This window comes from Numida meleagris, chromosome 1 (genome assembly GCF_002078875.1).
Source record: "Numida meleagris isolate 19003 breed g44 Domestic line chromosome 1, NumMel1.0, whole genome shotgun sequence".
NCBI classification, from domain to species: Eukaryota; Metazoa; Chordata; class Aves; order Galliformes; family Numididae; genus Numida; species Numida meleagris.
This window is the reverse complement of record NC_034409.1, coordinates 10,370,366-10,389,630: the sequence shown is the minus strand read 5'-3', so window position 1 is coordinate 10,389,630 and position 19,265 is coordinate 10,370,366. Positions and strand designations below refer to the sequence as shown.

General features: G+C 35.5%; 1 protein-coding gene across 4 annotated transcripts in view; it reads right to left on the bottom strand.

The window, feature by feature from the left end:
- The window catches only part of HGF (hepatocyte growth factor), a 63,245-nt gene that overhangs the window by 37,532 nt on the left and 6,448 nt on the right, over nucleotides 1–19,265 (bottom strand). For all 4 annotated transcript variants that reach the window (XR_002434376.1, XM_021384690.1, XM_021384689.1 and 1 more), the window contains exons 2-6: nucleotides 12,311–12,476; nucleotides 7,383–7,495; nucleotides 6,649–6,763; nucleotides 2,065–2,207; nucleotides 240–360 (exon numbers count right to left, since the gene is read on the bottom strand). Coding sequence is in view for 3 of the 4 variants with exons in the window: in XM_021384690.1 (XP_021240365.1) it covers nucleotides 240–360; nucleotides 2,065–2,207; nucleotides 6,649–6,763; nucleotides 7,383–7,495; nucleotides 12,311–12,476 (658 nt within the window). In the remaining variant the exon portion in view is untranslated. The remainder of the gene's footprint in view (nucleotides 1–239; nucleotides 361–2,064; nucleotides 2,208–6,648; nucleotides 6,764–7,382; nucleotides 7,496–12,310; nucleotides 12,477–19,265) is intronic.

The window sequence follows — 19,265 nt, the reverse complement described above, 5'->3', positions numbered from 1 at the left end:
CACTCTACAGAATTGGGATGTAGTCACTGCTGCACAAAATAGTCAGTAGTCTTCATCCTGCATCTCCATCATGACTGCAACAAACCTGCACACACTGTGGGCCAGATCTCCAAACTAAAACTGGCAAACTGCATTAATTTCAGCCCAGCTAATACTTCTTTTGCCTAGCTAGTTCCAGAATGTGTATAATTTTCAAATGAAAACCATACAGATTTGCATGGCAGTGAGGAGGATGTTACCTCTCTGGACGAAATTTGTGTTTGTGTGGTCTCTGAAGGTCCCAGCGCTGACACTCCTTGCCTGACTCGGTATGATCCATTGGCCCTCTGTAACTCTCTCCATTGCAGGTCATGCATTCAACTAGAAACGAAAAAATATATAGTTTTCTAGTCATTTATTATGCTGGTGAATTACAGCATAAAAAATGAATTATATCCCTGCTGTTATAAATTGAAACCAACTTAGAGAGGTATAAAAGTTGATATCTTTTAAGTCAGGGCTGGCTTCTTGGAATGGGAAATTTCCTTTGGAATTGAATTGCAACTCTTTCTCAGATCTAATCCAGATGCCTAAATTTGGTACCACTTTATAGGACTCTCATGGTTTGGAAGCAGGTAGGTGTGAGCTGCTAGAGCCATTTGTGTTCCTAGCTGCTTTTTAATCTTACCTATTACAGAGTTCTGCTTTTACTCTCTAATGCCCTGCATATAAAGTAGAAAGCGCTATGATTACTGACAGGGAGAGACACAAACTTGAGGAAGGAGCGTTATTTAGAGGTGACATTTTCTAATAAGGTAGTATTCATAATCCTAAATCATTCTAAGTCATACAGCTCTGTAGAACAGCAGCAATAGTTTAGGTGCAGAACAATGTCTGAATTACATATTTCAGGAAGTACAGTCTTTAAATTCACACCACTTTCAGCTACGTATAATACTGTTTCTTTTCAATACTAATTCTTTCTGGTAGCTTAAACAATGATGCATTTTCAGTCTTGGTTTAAGAAAGTGAGAAGGTGGAGGAAGAGTGAGTAAGAGCTCCAAAAGCAATTTGAAATTGCAATTAAACAAAATATGCTGCATAATTTAGAATGAAAATCTTAAAATATAACAAATTCACCACAATTAACTATAGACACATTTCTCAAGTGCCTGCTAATTAGAGTAATTGTAATTAAGGAGCACTTAGTAAATAATAATTTATGCGACTAGAGATCTCATTCTTCAGTCAAAACATTCACTGCCAAAGTTTCGATCCCACAGTGAGCTCCAGGTCTTAACTCATTTGAAACTCACTTAAATTGATCTTTAAATGTTAGCTCTTAATAGATTTTCAAACTACTTATAAATCATTCTCTTCCTCTTTCCTTTCCCGTTTATTCCCCCTCCACTCTTTAACGATTGCACATATTAGGAGGAAAATTGAAGGCATCCTATCTTGAGAATTTAAATGAATTGATTGACAAGAAGTGAATTGGATGATTAGCAAGATGTAAGAGCTTGGTTTGGAAGTTAACAGAACATAAAAGTCAGATGTGATGATGAACATCAATTCAATTTCAGATTCTGTGACTTGAAAGTGAAATGTGATTGGCTTTCCTAAATGTTTTCCTTATTTATGTAATTCATTTGAAAAGCAAAATATGTTTTTACTTTAAGCATTTGTCATGTAATTCACTACTTGTATTTTTTCACTAAAAAGACTGAAAGCTGATTTTACACTAGACAATTTTATCAGCAGTTGTAATGAAATTGTTAATGGATTCATTCTGTATTAGATAATGAAATAAGAGACATGTTTGTGCAATCAGCACAACTTCACTGTTCTATTCATTGTTCTTCATTGTTCTTCATTCTCTGTGACCTGAGCAAGAGCTAGTGAGCTTGAAAGCTTGTTCAAGATCTTTTCCTCAAACTACTTTTCTTGCAGCAGCATACATTCTAGCTAAGAAATCACCTTTCCTTACTGCAAAGTCCATAGGTGAGTATTACTGAAACTAATGGAAGTTCTGTGTACCTGCTCTTTATACAAGAAAGGCACCTTTTGACGTGAGCCCTGCCTTACCTTCAGAGCAGAGGGGGATGTCACAGACTTCATGGCGTGTCTCCGGGCTAGTGGTGAAACACCACGGTCCTCCCTCTTCCCCTCGGGGGTTGCGGCAGTAGTTTTCCCGTAGGTCTTTACCCCGATAGCTCGAAGGCAAAAAGCTAGTTTTAAAATGACAATCATTACAGCATCAGAGCATGCAAATCTCAGTGTTAATCATACTATTTTTATAAACAGTTAGAAACAATCACATTTCTGCTTCCATCTCCCTCCACCCTGCCTACACAAATGCACACATCCAAATATCTGTCCATACACAAATGCACATCTTCAGTCAGGATTACTCAACCAATGGCCTATGTCTGGGACAATTTTTCTAGTCTGTAGCTTACCCTAGCAAGTTTTATTCCCATTCCTCAGGCATCTTGAGCCATTTATTTGGCTCTAGAAGACCCCTGGACAAGGAGGATAAATTTATTACAGGAATAGAAGTAAGATCCATTGGCATGTCAGACCTGCTGTTCATATGCACTTTGCACACATGTAGCAGGCTCAGCCTAGCTGGGCTTTGTGCATATCTATGCCATAAAGACCACAGAGAAGTCCCATACCTGGTCAGGCAGCAGCTAGAATTGAGCACCACATGAATATGGCTGAGCAGTGTGTCACACTGCGCCAAGATGCTTTCACTAACTGAAACCAAGTCTGCTTTGTGTTCCAGTACCAGGAAATGCCCCAGATCCCCCTTTCAATGTCTTGCTGCACGTTTTGACACAAGTCCCACTGATGTCACCATAGGATCTGCTACAAAAAGACCCATTTGTCAGTGCTGTTGCACAAATTGGGTCATTTAAGAGCTACCTCGCTGACAAAAACTTTTCTCACCTTTTCATTATATTTTCTTCTTTTGGTGTAAAGGCCTATTAAATTACAATAGCATTATTCCTTTACATTAGAGGTTTTCAGGGTAATCTAAAGCACGTTGGTTTTCTTAAGGAATTGAATACAAGGTATGACAATATACAATATATGTGTGCTGATACTGTATTTTTGGCCTAACAGATATTTTCAGTATGAGACTTCCCTGTTGATGCCCAGTCCAACAAATATAAACTCTCCAGGGTAAAGGTTTTGTCTTCTTGACTGTCTGTAATGTTACATGCTCTAGAGACACAAAAAGCTAACTCCATGGTAAGGAGCCCAACCTAAGAGCTCATCACTGCACAGACTGCCCATTGCAGACAAACCCAGTGCTCCTTTACTGACAGATTAATTGCACTGTAGTTTAAACACCAGCTAAATTCTATAGTTAGAAAAAACAACCACCATATTCAATTCAGAATAATGCTTAATTCCATGAAGATTTTTTTGTTGTTGTTAATTGAAAAGTTGTGAAAAATACATTCTGGATCAGAAAAAACTTGTAATTTAGCTTAATAGTTAATAGTTTAATTTCTGTGATTTCTAACATTTGTTCCATTTTTTCTTCATTACATTTAAATTGTGGGAACATTACAAATAAAGTATAAGTTTTATTCTGAAAATGCCCAGCACTTTTAATGAATATTTTTTTCTTTTCTTTTTTGGATTCTTTTTTATTATTTTAAATCACAAAGAGAATTCAAAAGTTTCTGTATTTTTGAGGAAAAAAATGCTGTAAAATTTAATCTAATTTCATTTGAACTAATGTAGGTACTTGAGCTCAGGAATCTGAATGGAGCACTGAGGATAGTCTTTATACACAAACACTGGTTTAGTTTATATACAAAAGCAAATGAGAAATACATGGTCTTTGTTGTCCTTGGCAAATGCCATGTTATGAATGAATAAATAAATATAAAAAACCAGACAAATCAAAAATTCCAACAATTCCAAAGTGACATTTTAATCATGTTTTATTCTAGTTAATCTAATCTTTAAATTAACTGAGGTGGAAAATATCTATGTTAATCACATTGTGGTTCTAGTCAAGGCAACACAGTAGCAGTACTTAAAAGTTTTTTTTTTTATCATTTTTGATGCTGGAAGAGAATGATTTTTCTGTCCTAACTGCTACTTACTAAATTGTTGCTTCTGTTTTCCCTCTGTAGTCTTGCAAAAAAAAAATCTCAAAAAATTTTAAGACAATCCTGGACAACTTCTTCTAATGATCTTTTACAACCTGTTTATGTGTTCATGTGATATTTAATTTTCCTTCTGGAAAACTTTTCAGCTTAAAAATGATGGACAGTAGAAAATATAGGCATCTCAAATTATGTCAGATCTACTGTTAAAACATCAAAAAAAATGCTAAAGGATAGCATTAAAACTCAAGATGAGTCACATGTACAAGTGGCTTCAATAGGTATGGAAGCAATATTCTTGAGGGAGGAAAAGATGAGACATATTAAGGACTCTCCCAGAATAATACAACAGAGCCACTCTTAAATTTGTCTACTGGTTAAGTTCAACTGTATTAGCCAAGGAAAAAGAAAATAGAGCCAGAAGATGAGTCCAGTAAGAGTAATAGTATAAGCAGACTCAACCACAGCTAAAGTAGCTGGAAACTAGAAAAAAGCCTGCGAAGCACCGATCCAGTCTTAAACCGTTTTTCTTTGAGTCTTTTTATATTGGCTTTAGCCATTTAGGTGATAGATGCTTAAGAAACAAAAATTTCGAGAGAGAGATTTGCAATCTGTGCTAGGATAGGAATTAAAATAATGGAATCCTGATTTCAGTGAGGAGTCTTCAGGTATTACTGGAACAAAAATTAATTAATCATATCATTAGTTAAATTTAAAAACAAGGTTAAAGTTTGAAGTTATTTCAAATTTTGCTGGAAAGATCAAGAAAAAAATCAGTAAATTATACTTCTCCCTTGAATATGAAAAAAATATTATTTTCTAAATGGCAGTTTGTGATAATCAGATGTTGAGAAAAACTGACCTAAAAATCTAAGCCTTTCATAATAATAACTTCCAAACACACCACTACTGTCTGCTTCTTCCCATCTCCCTCATGTCTCTGATGATGAAATCATATTTTCTGATGTTGAAAAACAAAATTAGCAAGCAGCCACCTCATTTATTCAGTGACCTTTTAAAAATTAAACATTGCACAAGAGAGGAGAAAAGTCATTCTCATAAAATTCATCACAGAAAAGTGGCTGTCGAATTGTACTATATAGAGCCATGTTTGCTACATATTAAAATGTAATTTAGTGACACATTATTGTGTAGTCACATGTATACTATATAAAATTAATGCTTATCCCTGCTTATTCAGTGATTATTGAGAATTGTTTTACTTCTAAAAGATGAGTATTGTGTACCTCAAAGTGTTGTCTCTTGAGAGGCCGTTGCCGTGTGAGCTGATGGCATTTATCATATGTTCACAATTAAGCATGGTCTGGTCCAGCACTGAAAATCAGACACATTTCTATCTATACTGTAAGCAATCAAGTCCAGTCAAGTCCAAGCCTGAGGCTCAGCTCTGTGACACATTATAAGAGGAGAGATCCCAAGTATCTTTTGCCTTTTAAAGTTGTTCCAAGTTCTCATCTTGCACTCTAGATAGATTTGGTTAGGACAGGACTGAGCGGTTCACAGCCCAGTTCCTCATTAGCAGTCTCCAGCTTAGCTCTTGCTAAGCAAAGTGCTGATGTTGGGAGATCAAAAGTCAGCAATGTGAATGGGAAGCTATCGGGTGAGAGAAAACATCTTTTTTTTTGCCTCTGAAGGGTTTATCATCTAAATGGTTGAAACCAAAATGAAAAGAGTCAAACAGAAATAGTCAAAGAGTATACAAGTGCCTCAGGTTTTTTTGCTTACTTCCAGCAACTTTTGCTTTTGGTTCCATCTGCTTTTATCATTACTCTTCCTGGCATCAGTTTTTTTTGTTTTCTTCTCTTTTCTTTACCTAATGTAGCTGGAATGAGGCTATTCTCAGGGTGTAGATATGTCCTCAGTTCCTCACTATACCAGATCTTAAACTTAAAAGTTTAGTCGCATCAGTCTTTAGTTATTGCTTGTATGATCTGAAGGAAAGGAAAGGATTTAAATCATCTGCTCAGACCTTTTGTGTATTTATTGCCTGGTCCGGGTGCTTATAGAGTTTAATATATTCTACAAGTAGTACAGAATAAATAGTAACTATGCAAAATATGGTAACAATAATTATACACTGATCAAATAGGCGGGCTGATATTCTTACCATCCTTCATTTCCTATACTATATTTTTTTAAATGACCAATTTCCTAGGAGTCCATTAGAAAACAGTGATAAACTTCCAGACTCCAGGCTGAAGTAAAGCAGCTGTTTTGCTACTGCCAGGAGCTATGAGATCAAAAGGAAATAAACAGCTGAAAAATCCAATGCAGGAGGGGAAGGGATCCAGACACACAGGCTGGTATTGGAGAGAACTCTTTGGAGAAAGTCTGAGAAGGCTTTTTTTTCTGGGACCTGGAGAATGGCATCTCTTGGGGTAAGGCAAGAATACTCCTAAGAGATTTTGTTGTTTAAGGTCAGTGTTCTCATAAATTCTTTGTCTGCTAATAAGTCAAGCTGTGCTTTGTGGAATCTGTCTGAGTACTATTCCCACTGTCTCTGCTCCTGAACTCTTACCTGTGCTCATGGGGGATCATTGAATTCCAGGCCTGACACTGAATACCACTTTTGGTAATAGATATTGTTCCTTTGTACTCTGCTCCTTTTCCAATTATACAGTTTCTGACATAGTCTATTGAAAGAAAAGAAAATTAGGAGCTTCATTAAACATTTCACAAATGTATCTAAAAATAGAGCTCATCATCAGCTTTCACATAAAAAGAATACATTTTTAATAATCTTTAGAGGCATTATTATTCAAAACATACTTTTGTTGTCCACATAAATTGTCCTTTTTTTTTTTTTTTTTTAAATGTGTGAACACTAATTTGACAAAGGAAGCTACTGAAAATGTTACCAAAGTGCCTGACTGACAAAAGTTCATGACTTGGGACTTAACGCCTCTACTCATTAATTAGGAAAATAAAAGCAATAATAATTCAATAATAGTAAGTCATACAACTGAGATTCTAAGTAGTAAGCTGATGTAGCAGTTCAGACTACTACACACGATAGTAAGCAAACATGTAGGTTGGAAAACTGAGCAAGAACAAGTATGCAAACACCACTGCTCTTGCATAACAGAAAAAAAAATGGAAAAAAATATATTTGTAAATAAAGCTAAGATGTTCAGAATGCATATAGCCACCTTGTGCCCAGAATACATCTACAGCCAAAAAGTCACTGACTGACCTCAGCTTTTATCCCCCATCCATAGTTGGAAAAATAAAATAAATAAATAAATCAGTTACCCTTCTTTTCAAACAGATCAAACGCATGGTCTTGCTTCTTTCTCACACCATTTGTCAAGCTGTTGAAGGATAACCAATGGCACCGTTTTGTAACTCTGTCATAAGCAAAGGCCCTGCAAAGAAAATCTGGATGAGAAAAAAAATCTCTGTGTGGTTTATAATAATGACACATGGCTTGCCAAGGAGCATGCAATGACTGCAATGACATCAGATTTATTTTTACTGGGAAAGATGGAGAAACAGCCCAAATTACTATTTAAACCCACAACTGTGTTGACAAGAACAAAGAAACAAAGAAGTTAAATTGATGTGGCTATTACATTAAATACTAGCTTGGTTGTTCACACTAATCTAAGAGTTCCCTTGTTGTTAAAGGTCTTTGTTTAAAAAGTGAGATAAATGTGACTGAGACAGCATTTGTGTCCCTAGTTGTGTTGCTTTCTGGGGAGGAAAATAAATAAAAATGGAAGACTAAAATATCTCTGGTTTTCTTAAAATATGCCTGTGAAATAGTTAACTATCTCACACCAACAGCACATTAATAGCTTGAGGAAAAGTCAAGCTCAAGATCTGTTTCTTGCCTAGAACAACAGAGCTATTTGAAAACAAGATTATTTTTTATTTTTAAAAATAATCTGAACTGTGATAGTGTACCAAACTTTGTCCTTGCTTTGATTCATTTTTCTTTTTTTTTTCTCTTATTTTTAACTGGTTTCAAGGAGAGAGTACAAAGTGTGCTGAATTGAACAGAACTGGTGGTGGAGGGGGAGGGGCAAGAAAAACAAACAGAAATCAGAACAGTAAGACCACTCTTTGTCAATATTTTAGATGAAATATAAAGAGTTTTTCTCTCTACAGTATTTTGAAATGAATTTTCTTAACTACAGGTAAAATATTTTAAAGGGTTTTGAAAGCAGTTAATCGTCTGGAGGAGAAGAACAATTATTTCAATTAATAATCAAACAAACAAAAAAAAGAAGTAGAAAAACCTGAAGAACTTTTTTTCCCTTAATTTTCCAGTAGGAAAAAAAAAAAATCACTCACATGACACTATTCTCTATAGACCACAACAAAGTCTGTACTGGCCATCAGTAATCCCAAATACTCTCAGCTATTTTGTTCTGATCTGAGAAGCCATTTTAATGCCACCTGGTAGTATGCAAAAGACACATGGATTCTTACGCTTTATCCTTACTTTGGCTGTGCACTGCATTTCCAACTTAAAGCTCTTGATTTCCTTTTAATTCTCCTCTTGCCACACAAGTTTTTCTGTGTGCGATCTTGCTGGCTTTAGTTAAAAATATTACAAGATCCTATCCAACCTCCCCTCTTTCAAACATCCTCTTCATTATCTTTTCCATCACCAAACAGATTTTTCATCCAACTGCTCTCTCTACTCTGTTGACTCCAAATGTTTCCAACCTGCTAACCTTCATCCTTCTGCCTTTGTTCAGCCTTCTGTTCTCTCCTGGCTAGTTCTCAAATATGAGCATATCCAAGTGCCTCCAACTCCATCTTCACAAAAATAACCTTGACCTTTCCTGCCTTTCCAATTACATTCTCCATTCCCCTCCTCCCTTTTAAAGTGGGAATGCTGAATGCACTGTTTACAAACATTTCTTTCAGTTTTTTGCCTTTCGGTTGCCTTTTGGTTTCCTTCCAGCTTGGCTTCATCTAATTCTGCATATAAAAGTTTCTACCAGTCTTTTCTTGGACACAAATCCTGAGGATTTTTGCAGTTCTGAAGTCAACATATTTAGTCAAATTCTCAGACTTTCTTCTACTGATACTGTTGATTACAATTTTTGTTGTTGATAAAAGGACTTAGATAATCAGTGAAATTTCTGATCAGGTGCTGGAATCTTGTGGTCTAGAATGGAATCTCTTGCTGTCTAAATATGAAATATAAAGACAAACCAGAAGGCAAGAAGATAACAGTGTATAAGACTATTACAGCTTTGTAAGTAAGGAAGCGACAACACAAGTGCAGTTATTTAAGTGGTGGAGAACTACTGCTTCAATCACTACTATCATTAGAATCAAGTCATGAAAATGTCAATAAATAAAGGAAAATGCAGGTATATAAAATCAAATATATAACATTTAATTTTATGTCCCTTTTTTTTCTTTTTTTTTTTGTATGTTCCCACAGAAACCAGTAAACTAGTTAGTTTTAATTTCATTTGACAACAAATTTCACAGAATCACAGAATGTCAGGGATTGGAAGGGACCTTGAAAGGTCCAATCTCCCTGCCAGAGCAGGAACATCTAGATTAGGTCACTCGGGAACGTGTCCAGGTAAATGTCTCCAGAGAAGGAGACCCCACAGCCTCCCTGGGCAGCCTGTTCCAGTGTTCTGTTAGCCTTACTGTGAAGAAGTTTTTTCTCATATTTATGTGGAACTACCTATGTTCCAGCTTGCACCCATTGCCCCTCATCCTGTCACTGGATGTCACTGAGAAGAGCCTGGCTCCATTCCCCTGACACTCACCGTTTATATATTTATAAACATTAATGAGGTCACCTCTCAGTCTCCTCCAAGCTAAAGAGTCCCAGCTCCCTCAGCCCTTCCTTGTAAGGGAGATGCTCCACTCCCTTAATCATCTTTGTGGCTCTGCGCTGGACTTTCTTAAGCAGTTTCCTATCCTTCTTGAAGTGAGGGGCCCAGAACTGGACACAATATTCCAGATGTGGTCGCACCAGGGCAGAGTAGAGGGGGAGGAGAATCTCTCTCGACCTACTAACTACATCTCTTGTAATACACTCCAGGATGCCACTGGCCTTCTTGGCCACAAGGGCACAGTGCTGGCTCATGGTCATCCTGCTGTCCACCAGGACGCCCAGGTCCCTTTCTCCAGTACTGCTCTCCGACAGGTCAGTCCCCAACTTATACTGGTATCTGGGGTTGTTCTTGTGCAGATGCAAGACTCTACACTTGCCCTTGTTATATTTCATTAAATTTCTCCCCGCCCAACTCCCCAGCTTGTCTAGGTCTTGCTGGATGGCAGCACATAAATTTCACTTTGTAATATCCATATACTGGTAAGAAGTTAAAGACTGGTGAGCCTAAGAATAAAAGGGAAAAATTGGTAATTACTAGTTCCTTTAAACAGGAACACATGTCAAATATGTGTTTACAGTGGCATCAAAGAACCATGCACACTGTAACAGGACTCATCTGGTACCACATGAAAATCACAAGAATGTTTCCACTTACAGAGAATCTCTCTTTCTCACAGCCTAATCACCTACACCTCTGTTGCTAGCTTTGCTGCTGAACAAGTGCAGGGAAAATTGTGAAATTCAGAGCATGAGGAGTCAGATCTATAATTATTTTTCATCTTCAATTCAAAAGAGCTGTGTGACTGATTGCAATACTGCTGTCTGTGAGTACTATTCTTCCAAGCTCTGTTCCCAAGGTCCCTCGTGGTTTCTCTTTATTCTTTTATTGACTGATTATGGCAGAGTTTGCCCCTTAATGAATCTGTCAGGCAGTGGCAGGGACTGACTGTCCCAATAGAAAAAAATTTTCAAAATTGAGAAAGTAATGGAAAAGCAGAGATGTTCTGGATTATTATTCATATAAAGTAGAATCAGTGAATATATTAACCTACTTATTATTTTCGGAACAAATAAATGCACTAGTCAGAGCACCTACAACTAGAAAAAGTTTGAAACAGATTCTTTGAGCAGATGTTGGAATACAGAATTGTTGATCACATGGCTTCATTCAGAATTTTTTATACTGTGAAATCTAATTTTACAATACTTCTTGCTGCTCAACATCAGAACTTAAGGATCTCTTGTACACTGAGTACAACCTGATCCACTTGGCAACAGTGTCAGGAGAAGGTCTGCCAATAGGGAAAGGAGTCACATGTACCATGTGAAAAATATTAGTGCCTGGAAAATATTTTTTAACAAAAAATTGTACACTCTGCTTATTGTTTACATGTGTAAATAGGGAAAGTATGAAACAATACAAAATAGATCTTGCAGCATAGGAAGTAAAGGCTTGAAGAAGGATCAAATTTCAGTAAAGCACCTTTACTGCCAAGGAAGAACTTTCATTATCAGTTTGATCTAGCTTCTATTTTAGCGAGAGTACATTTTCTTATATTTTAAGATAAGGCTGACATTTAGCCCAGTGCTCACTAGTACAGAAGCCATTCATTCTCTCCAAGATTCTCCTGTGTTCATGTTATTCATTTATTGGTAATGCTCTAGAATAAGAGAGGCCAAGGGGACAATTCAAGTCTAATACATAGCAAAAATAACAGTGATATGTTCCAAAAAATAGTAGAGAATATGTACTAGCCAGATAAGCAATCAGCTGTATGATGTGTTTCTAAGAGACAGCAGATGCTGTAGAATAGCTATCATGTATTTGCAATGACTATGTAGCTGAGGTTTGATTCCATTGTATCAGGTTCATGGTACTTGCCAGTGAAGTTTAGCAGTCCATGTATCTGTGCTCCATGTGTGAAGTTCCCATTGACTTCAGTGGGAGTAATGTATAAAGAATGAAGACAGAATATGGTCTGAAGTGGTGCTGAAGTACTGCAGCTGTGATGTGTGACAATATCCATTTTATAAGAGATATAAAAATCCCAGAAATGTTCACTCAACACTACAGTGCAGCACAAGTCATCCGCATCTTAACATGAGTACATTTTTTCAGCAATATTATGGAAAAGATTACAGACTGAACAAGCTAAGACAGAACAACTCAAATAAATCTTCAGAAAGGACTGATACTCTCTGGGCAGGTAGAACAACACCACAGAATTTCTTAAAAAGTGCAACCTTTAAGTTGTCCTCAGTACAAGCCACAGCTGGTGAAAATTAAAGTAAGATGCTCAGCCAAAAAATATTATGTAAGAATCTGTTAGGAAAAATGTAATAGTAATGGAGATATATAACTTACTTGCAAGTGAATGACAGGCCCTTGTTCCTGCTGCATCTCTTGGCACACTGCTCAGTGGTATTTAACAGCTTGGTTTTAACTTCCAGTGTTTTGTTTACTTTGATGAGCATCAACTCGCCTGTTTTTTTATAGTCATGAAGAGGATTTCTCCTTTTTCCTTTACCTTCTAAGAAAAAAGCAAAGAAGAAAAAAACAACAACAAAAACACTGTAAAGAAATGTCCCAAGATTAAGGACAGCATTAGAAATGAATAACATTTACTAAGGAATTATAGTTGTACTGGTACCTAAAGCATACTGAAATTCATAAAACTAAGGTACAAGTAGATACAAAAGAATAATTATTTATTTTAGGTGATATCAATTCTTAAAAGCTGGTATAGCAGGAAAAACAGAAAAACTCATTTCAAATTAAGGCTTGAATAATGCTAGAAGAGGGTGGGAGGAAAGTTTATCACTGAATTTTTTTCAGAACCCTTGAGATATGCCTGTTATACATCATGAAAACTCCATCATGTAAATATTTCCATGAAAAATTGAAGGGACAAAGTTACACAAAGGTCTTCTTTTGATGGACAGAGTGGAATTAAAATCAGAAAGAGAAGGATATAAATATTATAGAGAATCACAATCTGAATCTGATAAGCTCTTTTAAAACAGCAAACTTTTTATTCACAAGTTAATAACAGACTTGGAGCCTAGAAATAACACAAAATAGTCAATTGTGTCATTTATGACTCCAGTGAAGATTCACTGTGAGTTCTGTGTTCAGTTTAGAAGTCAATGAACAAGAATTGTTAGCCTACAGAAAAGAAAAGGATGGGAGACAGAAGCCAGAGCATGTAAACAGTCTGCACTGTGACAAGATTTCCACAGAAAGATCTGTAACTATATCTCTGATGAAAGACCCAAGGGAAGGGGTATAAAACGGAGTAGGGAAGATTGTCTAGAGAAGTTTGGCTAAAGTGCAAGAGGAAAAGCTTTTATATTTCACAAAAAAAAAAGAAACACAAACTTTCTAATATGAAGGCATGTGTTTTGTTTTTTTTTTTCATAGAAACCAGTATGCCAGTATAGGCTGCTCCATCATCAGTGATGGCAGATGAGTACCTTTGGAGAAAATTTCTCATTATTCTAAGATACATGAGTAACACAGAAAGAATAAATTGCCCTTTTGATCTATTTCTCCTTTTTCATCCAAATATCCAAGATGATCTTTTTAGATTAGACAGTTAATGCAGAAAAAAAAAGTGAATGAATTCCTTAACAAATGACCTAGGTAACAGTACTTTTTGGAACATCTTTTCATGTAACTATTTTCACATCTGTCCTTTTATTTTTTTTTTTCTCCAAAGGATCATCCATAGTGACAGCACACAAAATTACTGGACTAATGTATTAAATTTTGCCAGAGTTTTGCCAATGTATGAATCCTTGCTGTATCACTCCGCTATCCTGAGTAGGTAATTTCTCATACAGGTGAAAAGTGCACATAGATCAGTAAATTTTCATTTGGTGCACTCTGCACAGGATTTCAGAATAACTCCATAAATTGTAAAGCTGCAAGAGCTGATGTCCCCCTGACTCTAAGTTACTGACAACTTCACATATTGTAAAGCTGAAGAGACATAAGTGTTTCTTTCACAGAACTTCCATCCTGATTGCTAAGGGATCACGTTTTTACTGGATTCAGTTGAATCACACTTCTCAGTGGTAAGTTAGCCCTAAGACACCTAAAAATAGACCGGACATTTAAGGTAGATTTAATCATGCTTCAGTTTTTAAGAGAGAGAATGAGAGAGAAAGAGAAGATCAAAGGAAAATAGTATCACTGCTGCAATGTACCTATAAAAAAACCCTTCATCCATTCTACTCTTCTTTTAGAACTGCTGAAGGTGAGCAATGCTATTGCCCTGCACCTAATAGCTTATATTTTTAAATCAAAGCACAAGTATTATAAAAATAAATTAATTAATTTCCCTCCAAATAATAGCATCATAGAACTTCTTGGGCCGGAATGGACTTTAAAGATCATCCAGTTCCAACTCCCTTGCCATGGGCAGGGTTGCCTCCTATTAGATCAGACTGTCCAAGGCCTCATCCAACCCTGAGCTTCAGAGATGGGGCAACCACAACTGCTCTGAGCAACCTGTTCCAGTGCCTATTATTTTTATAGGACGAAGATTAAGTTGAAAAGATCAAATGTTAACAATTTTGGTACTGTGTCTGGGATCTATGTCAGTTATCGTAAGCATTTTCAGCCTTGAATTTGCACAGGACATATATACCCCAAATGACTCATAATGCTTAGAGAAATGTTATGATAGGACTCTGGCTTTAAGTATTACTATCATTACTGGAAACTATTTTGTCTGCACTGAAGCTGTTTGCTTTTATTTTTATTTTTTTTAATGTACCTATGAAAGAGCCAAAGTGCTGTAATAAGAATTGCATCTGTTCTTTAAGACAACCACAGAAAAACAAGTCTTCCATTAAGCTTTTGTGGTAAATGTCTCAATCTATTTTCTTACAAGATGTTATATTGTCTCAGCCAAGATTTTTATGTCAAGTGGAGGTAAGAATCTGTACAGAAATATCAAAGTATTTTCTTTCAGTTCCTGATGCTAACATTTCCATGCTAACATCTACCAATACGTGTCATTATCTTTATTCCCTGTGATAACAGCTACTCAAACTCACCAGCTAGCATGCAAGGATATCATACAAAAAATCCAGAAATGCTGTTCTGCTTGAAAAACATGGTTCACAGTAAAGAATTTTTTTTCCCTGAGCAGTTGTCCAAAGAGGATTATGGGTTTGATACTGCATTTAGCAATTCATAACAGCCTGATTTACTTTAGCTTTCAAACAACATTCTATGACTTTGCCTATAATCCAAAAGGCAAAGTGCCAAATACATGGTGTGACTTTGTTAGAACCATTTGAATAATGCAAAGCATCAATTTTACAACTCTAATAGCAACAACAATAAAAAATAGTTTTTATTATTTCAAACCAGGTGCTTTAATTCTTAAGATCTCAAATACAATAGTATCCCATAAATATTCTACATTAAAGGCTAGTGTGCAATATTCTCTATATTGTGCTCCTAATTTCTGACTGACATTTATTTCAGTTTCTTAAACTTTGATTAATCATTACTTTGTGGGCCATGCCTTCTGATGCTTCTTGTATTTGAATACCATATTACTAAAGATGTCTGACATTCCTCTTGAATTTGAAAATAATAACAGCTGATTCAAGCACAAAAGAATGTACTCAAATACAAATCAACTTTTTTTTTTCCCTCAACAGAAACAACTCCTAACCGAATATATTTCTTTGGCTGACTCGAAGTATTACTGAAAAAGATGAGGGCAGTGCCTCTTTCTGCCTCTTAACATGATAGAAACCATTGTCAGACAGAAAAAACTGAGCTCAGCCAGTGCACAGGGAATTGGAAACTACCATATTGGCTCTAGTAGGATGCTGCAGTGGGTGAGTATGGTATCATCTCATTTAGGATCTCCACAATTTTCCCACTGGAGCATTTACCACTACCTAAAACTGAGTAAAGTATTCACTTAAAAATAAATATTCCTCACAGTGAAAGACACATTCCTGTAAGCTACAAGAAAAAAAAAAAACTTTAGGTTCCCTTACTAACTTTTCCATTTGAAGCTTCTGTATAGTCTTCTGAGATATGAAGTATTAAGTGAGTTTACTCAAACTATATCACATCAGGGGAAAAATATTTCAAAAAAATACCTTCTCCTGGAGTAGTTTCGGTCTATGCCAAATAGGTAAACAGAGATAAAGAAAATTATCATTTTGCAGCCTTACTGTTAGAAGACTCACTAGGCGGTTGTCATACCTGTATTCTACAACCTATTTAACCATTATGCATTGGACTAGTTAGCCATAACAATTGGACTAGTGGGAAAATTGCAGCAGAACCATATTCTTTATCTCTTTTGACTGTTTCCCATACCAAAAAGAGATCTGTGCTCAAACAATCACCATACACTCAATCCTGAAACTATGTGAATAAGTTCTATACCTCAGTTCAAAATGTTACACCTAGCAGAAAATAATGTCTGGTATTGAGCTATAAGAGAGTCAGGAAATTTAGTATGAATTTAGTTTCAGGCCACTTGGAGCTCAAATACTTTAGCAAGTCAAGTATCAGACTCTCAGATTTTAGTCTGACCACAAAATGGATTTGTTTTCCCACTAGTTGTTTTGAAGTAAAAAACTAATATCACCCAAATTATACCAATGTTGCAGCAATCAAGAGCATATAGGACATCAACAGGCCTTAAGATTACCTTTGCACATTACAATGAGATCAAAACACTACTTGTATTGTCTACAGGAAAATTTTACAGTTAAATTATCTGACATTTTCTACTTCACTGGTAATCCCTTTCTCCTCCCTCCACCAGTCCAAGTTTTTAAAATATACTTGTATAATTAGGCTTAGGAGATATAGTCTTACAGAGCACTGGAACATGCTGCTGTCTCCCGTGAAAAATCGTTATTTTTATGGACATGTCATAGACTATACAAAGCTTTTATTAATCAAGTCTAGTGATGCATTCAACATGTCAGTTCTCAGGGTTTCCAAGTCTCACTCTAATCTGTGCAATAGTTAGTGCTTTATTAAAGAACCACATCTTGGAGACTTATAATAATGTGAGAAGTCTCATTCCTTTCTTTTCTTTCTACCTTTTCATCCCACTTCACTAACCAGAACAAACACGTAATGACTCAAGACCAAATTTTCCAAATGAGAAGTAAATAAATTTAAATTCAAGGTTTATGTTTGAATCAAGATCCTTAATGAAATCTTGTTTTGGTAAGGAGTTTTATTTCCTTATTTTGCTTGTTTACACTTGTAGAGCTGGTTCATATCTTTTAGAACTTCAGCAATTTCCCAAGTGGTTATTTGTTTTGTTGTGTTAAACTTTCAACTGGCTAGAATAATGAAAGATGTTTCTTCTATTATGATAGCTACTGATGGAAGTAAGTTGGATGAAGATCTTCATACGGTAGATGGAAAAAGATGTTTACAATTTTTAGTTCTGAAGAAAATAACAGCCCCATAGCAGTACCATTAGTCATTATTCATGTTGGGTGTTTGTTGAATGTCAGAAATAAACTAAATCTTTGAGGAAAAAAGAATCAAGAAAAGGAAGATACCTTAATGTCTAAATTTCAGGAATCAATTGCAATCCTTCCAAACAGTACAACAAAATGCAAAATAAGATGACACTGGGGAGAAAAATTGAAAAGAGGGCATTTGTCCACATACTGTGCATAAAACTCAGGGAGATTTAAGATTTAAAATATATTTGAGTGAAGAGAAATGGTTTTATGAAGTGTTATTTCAGAAATATAGAAGATATATTCCCTTTCTGTAGTATCAGTGGACATTTTAGACTGATGTTCAATATTTTTGTATCATATTTGTAATGAAATGACCTTGAGTAGTTAAAAGAATAATTAAGAGATTCAATCATTTGTTGTATAACAGATAACCAAGTCAAATCAGATATTAATTTTTGAAAGAGCAATCATCATTGCAAGCCAAAGTAAACAGAATTTCTCCGTCGAGCTAGGAAAAAAAAAAAGAGAATTGAATTTTATGCGAAATTTGTGCAGGGAAGTTGATGCTGGAACTTGGGGCAGGGGCAGAAATCAGAAATTCACCATCATATGAAAGACCTTCAGGAAAAAGGAATAAAAAACTTAACTGCATCTGAAATAAAAGGAAGAACAGTTCAAGACAGTAAATGTATCCAGTATTTTTAACAAGAAATACTATACTTAAAAAAACAACAAGGTTATGCATAAGGAAATATATTTATAAGTGTGTATCTGAAAGGGAGGAAAAAAAGAAACAAGCAAATTTTAGATCTTGATAAAGTGTACAAAGCCAATTACGCAAAATGATGGATTATCTCAAATCACAAAATGTTTTTTCAAAAGAGATATCAAAGCAGAATCTTATCTCAGTGTAAATAGAGACAATGTAATAGAAAAATAAAAAATAAAGCTTAATTATGTGCATGAAAGTGCACTTGGCAAACCTTGTGTAGAAGCAAAAATCACTGAGTGGAGTTTGCAACAAAACAAGAGTTCTCAGCAAATTTGGCCTGAGTAACAGTATGTAAATCTGGCGAGGTCTTTAACTTGTCTATCAAATATAATTTGTGAAATATTTTGAATTAAATTCAACAATGTATCTTCAGGATAATGCTTTTCAAAGGATATAAAGCATCAAGGATAAATTGTGTATTGATACAGGCCCCAGTACAACACCATAAATATACTGATTTCATTAAGAAAAAGTGAACTTGAAAGTAGATCTTACAGGATGGTTTCAGATATCATATGCTAACACTGATTCACTGTACAAAAGTATTGTCACTGTAAAAAATTAAAAAAAAAAAAGGTGAATGTTGATATAAAAATCATTTACTGGGTCATGAAATAATTGCTATCTATGAGAATAGTTTGGAAGCAGTTTTTTAAACAAATTCACTCAAGACAGTTTTCTCTCTTAAATCATGTCTAGAAGAGTCAATTAGATAAAGTGAATTAATACTCATAATTTTAACTTACTTTTACCTTAGTTTCAACTTACTTTCATTTATTTTGACTTCTCCTTATGCATGTTTCAGTATCAGAAATGTCCAGTTTCCTGGCTAGAATGCAAAAAGTGAACATCTTTTCCAAATGACTTCTCATTTGGAAGGAAGGAGGGAATAGAAAGGAAAGAAAGAAAGAAAGACAGAAAGAGAGACAGAAAGGAAGCAAGAAAGAAAGAGAGGAAGAAAAAGAAAGCAAGAAAGAAAGCAAGTAAGCAAGCAAGGAAGAAAGAAAGAGAAAGAAGAAAAGAGAGAAAGAGGAACGAAGGGAGGGAGGAAGGGAGGAAGGGAGGAGGAGAGGAG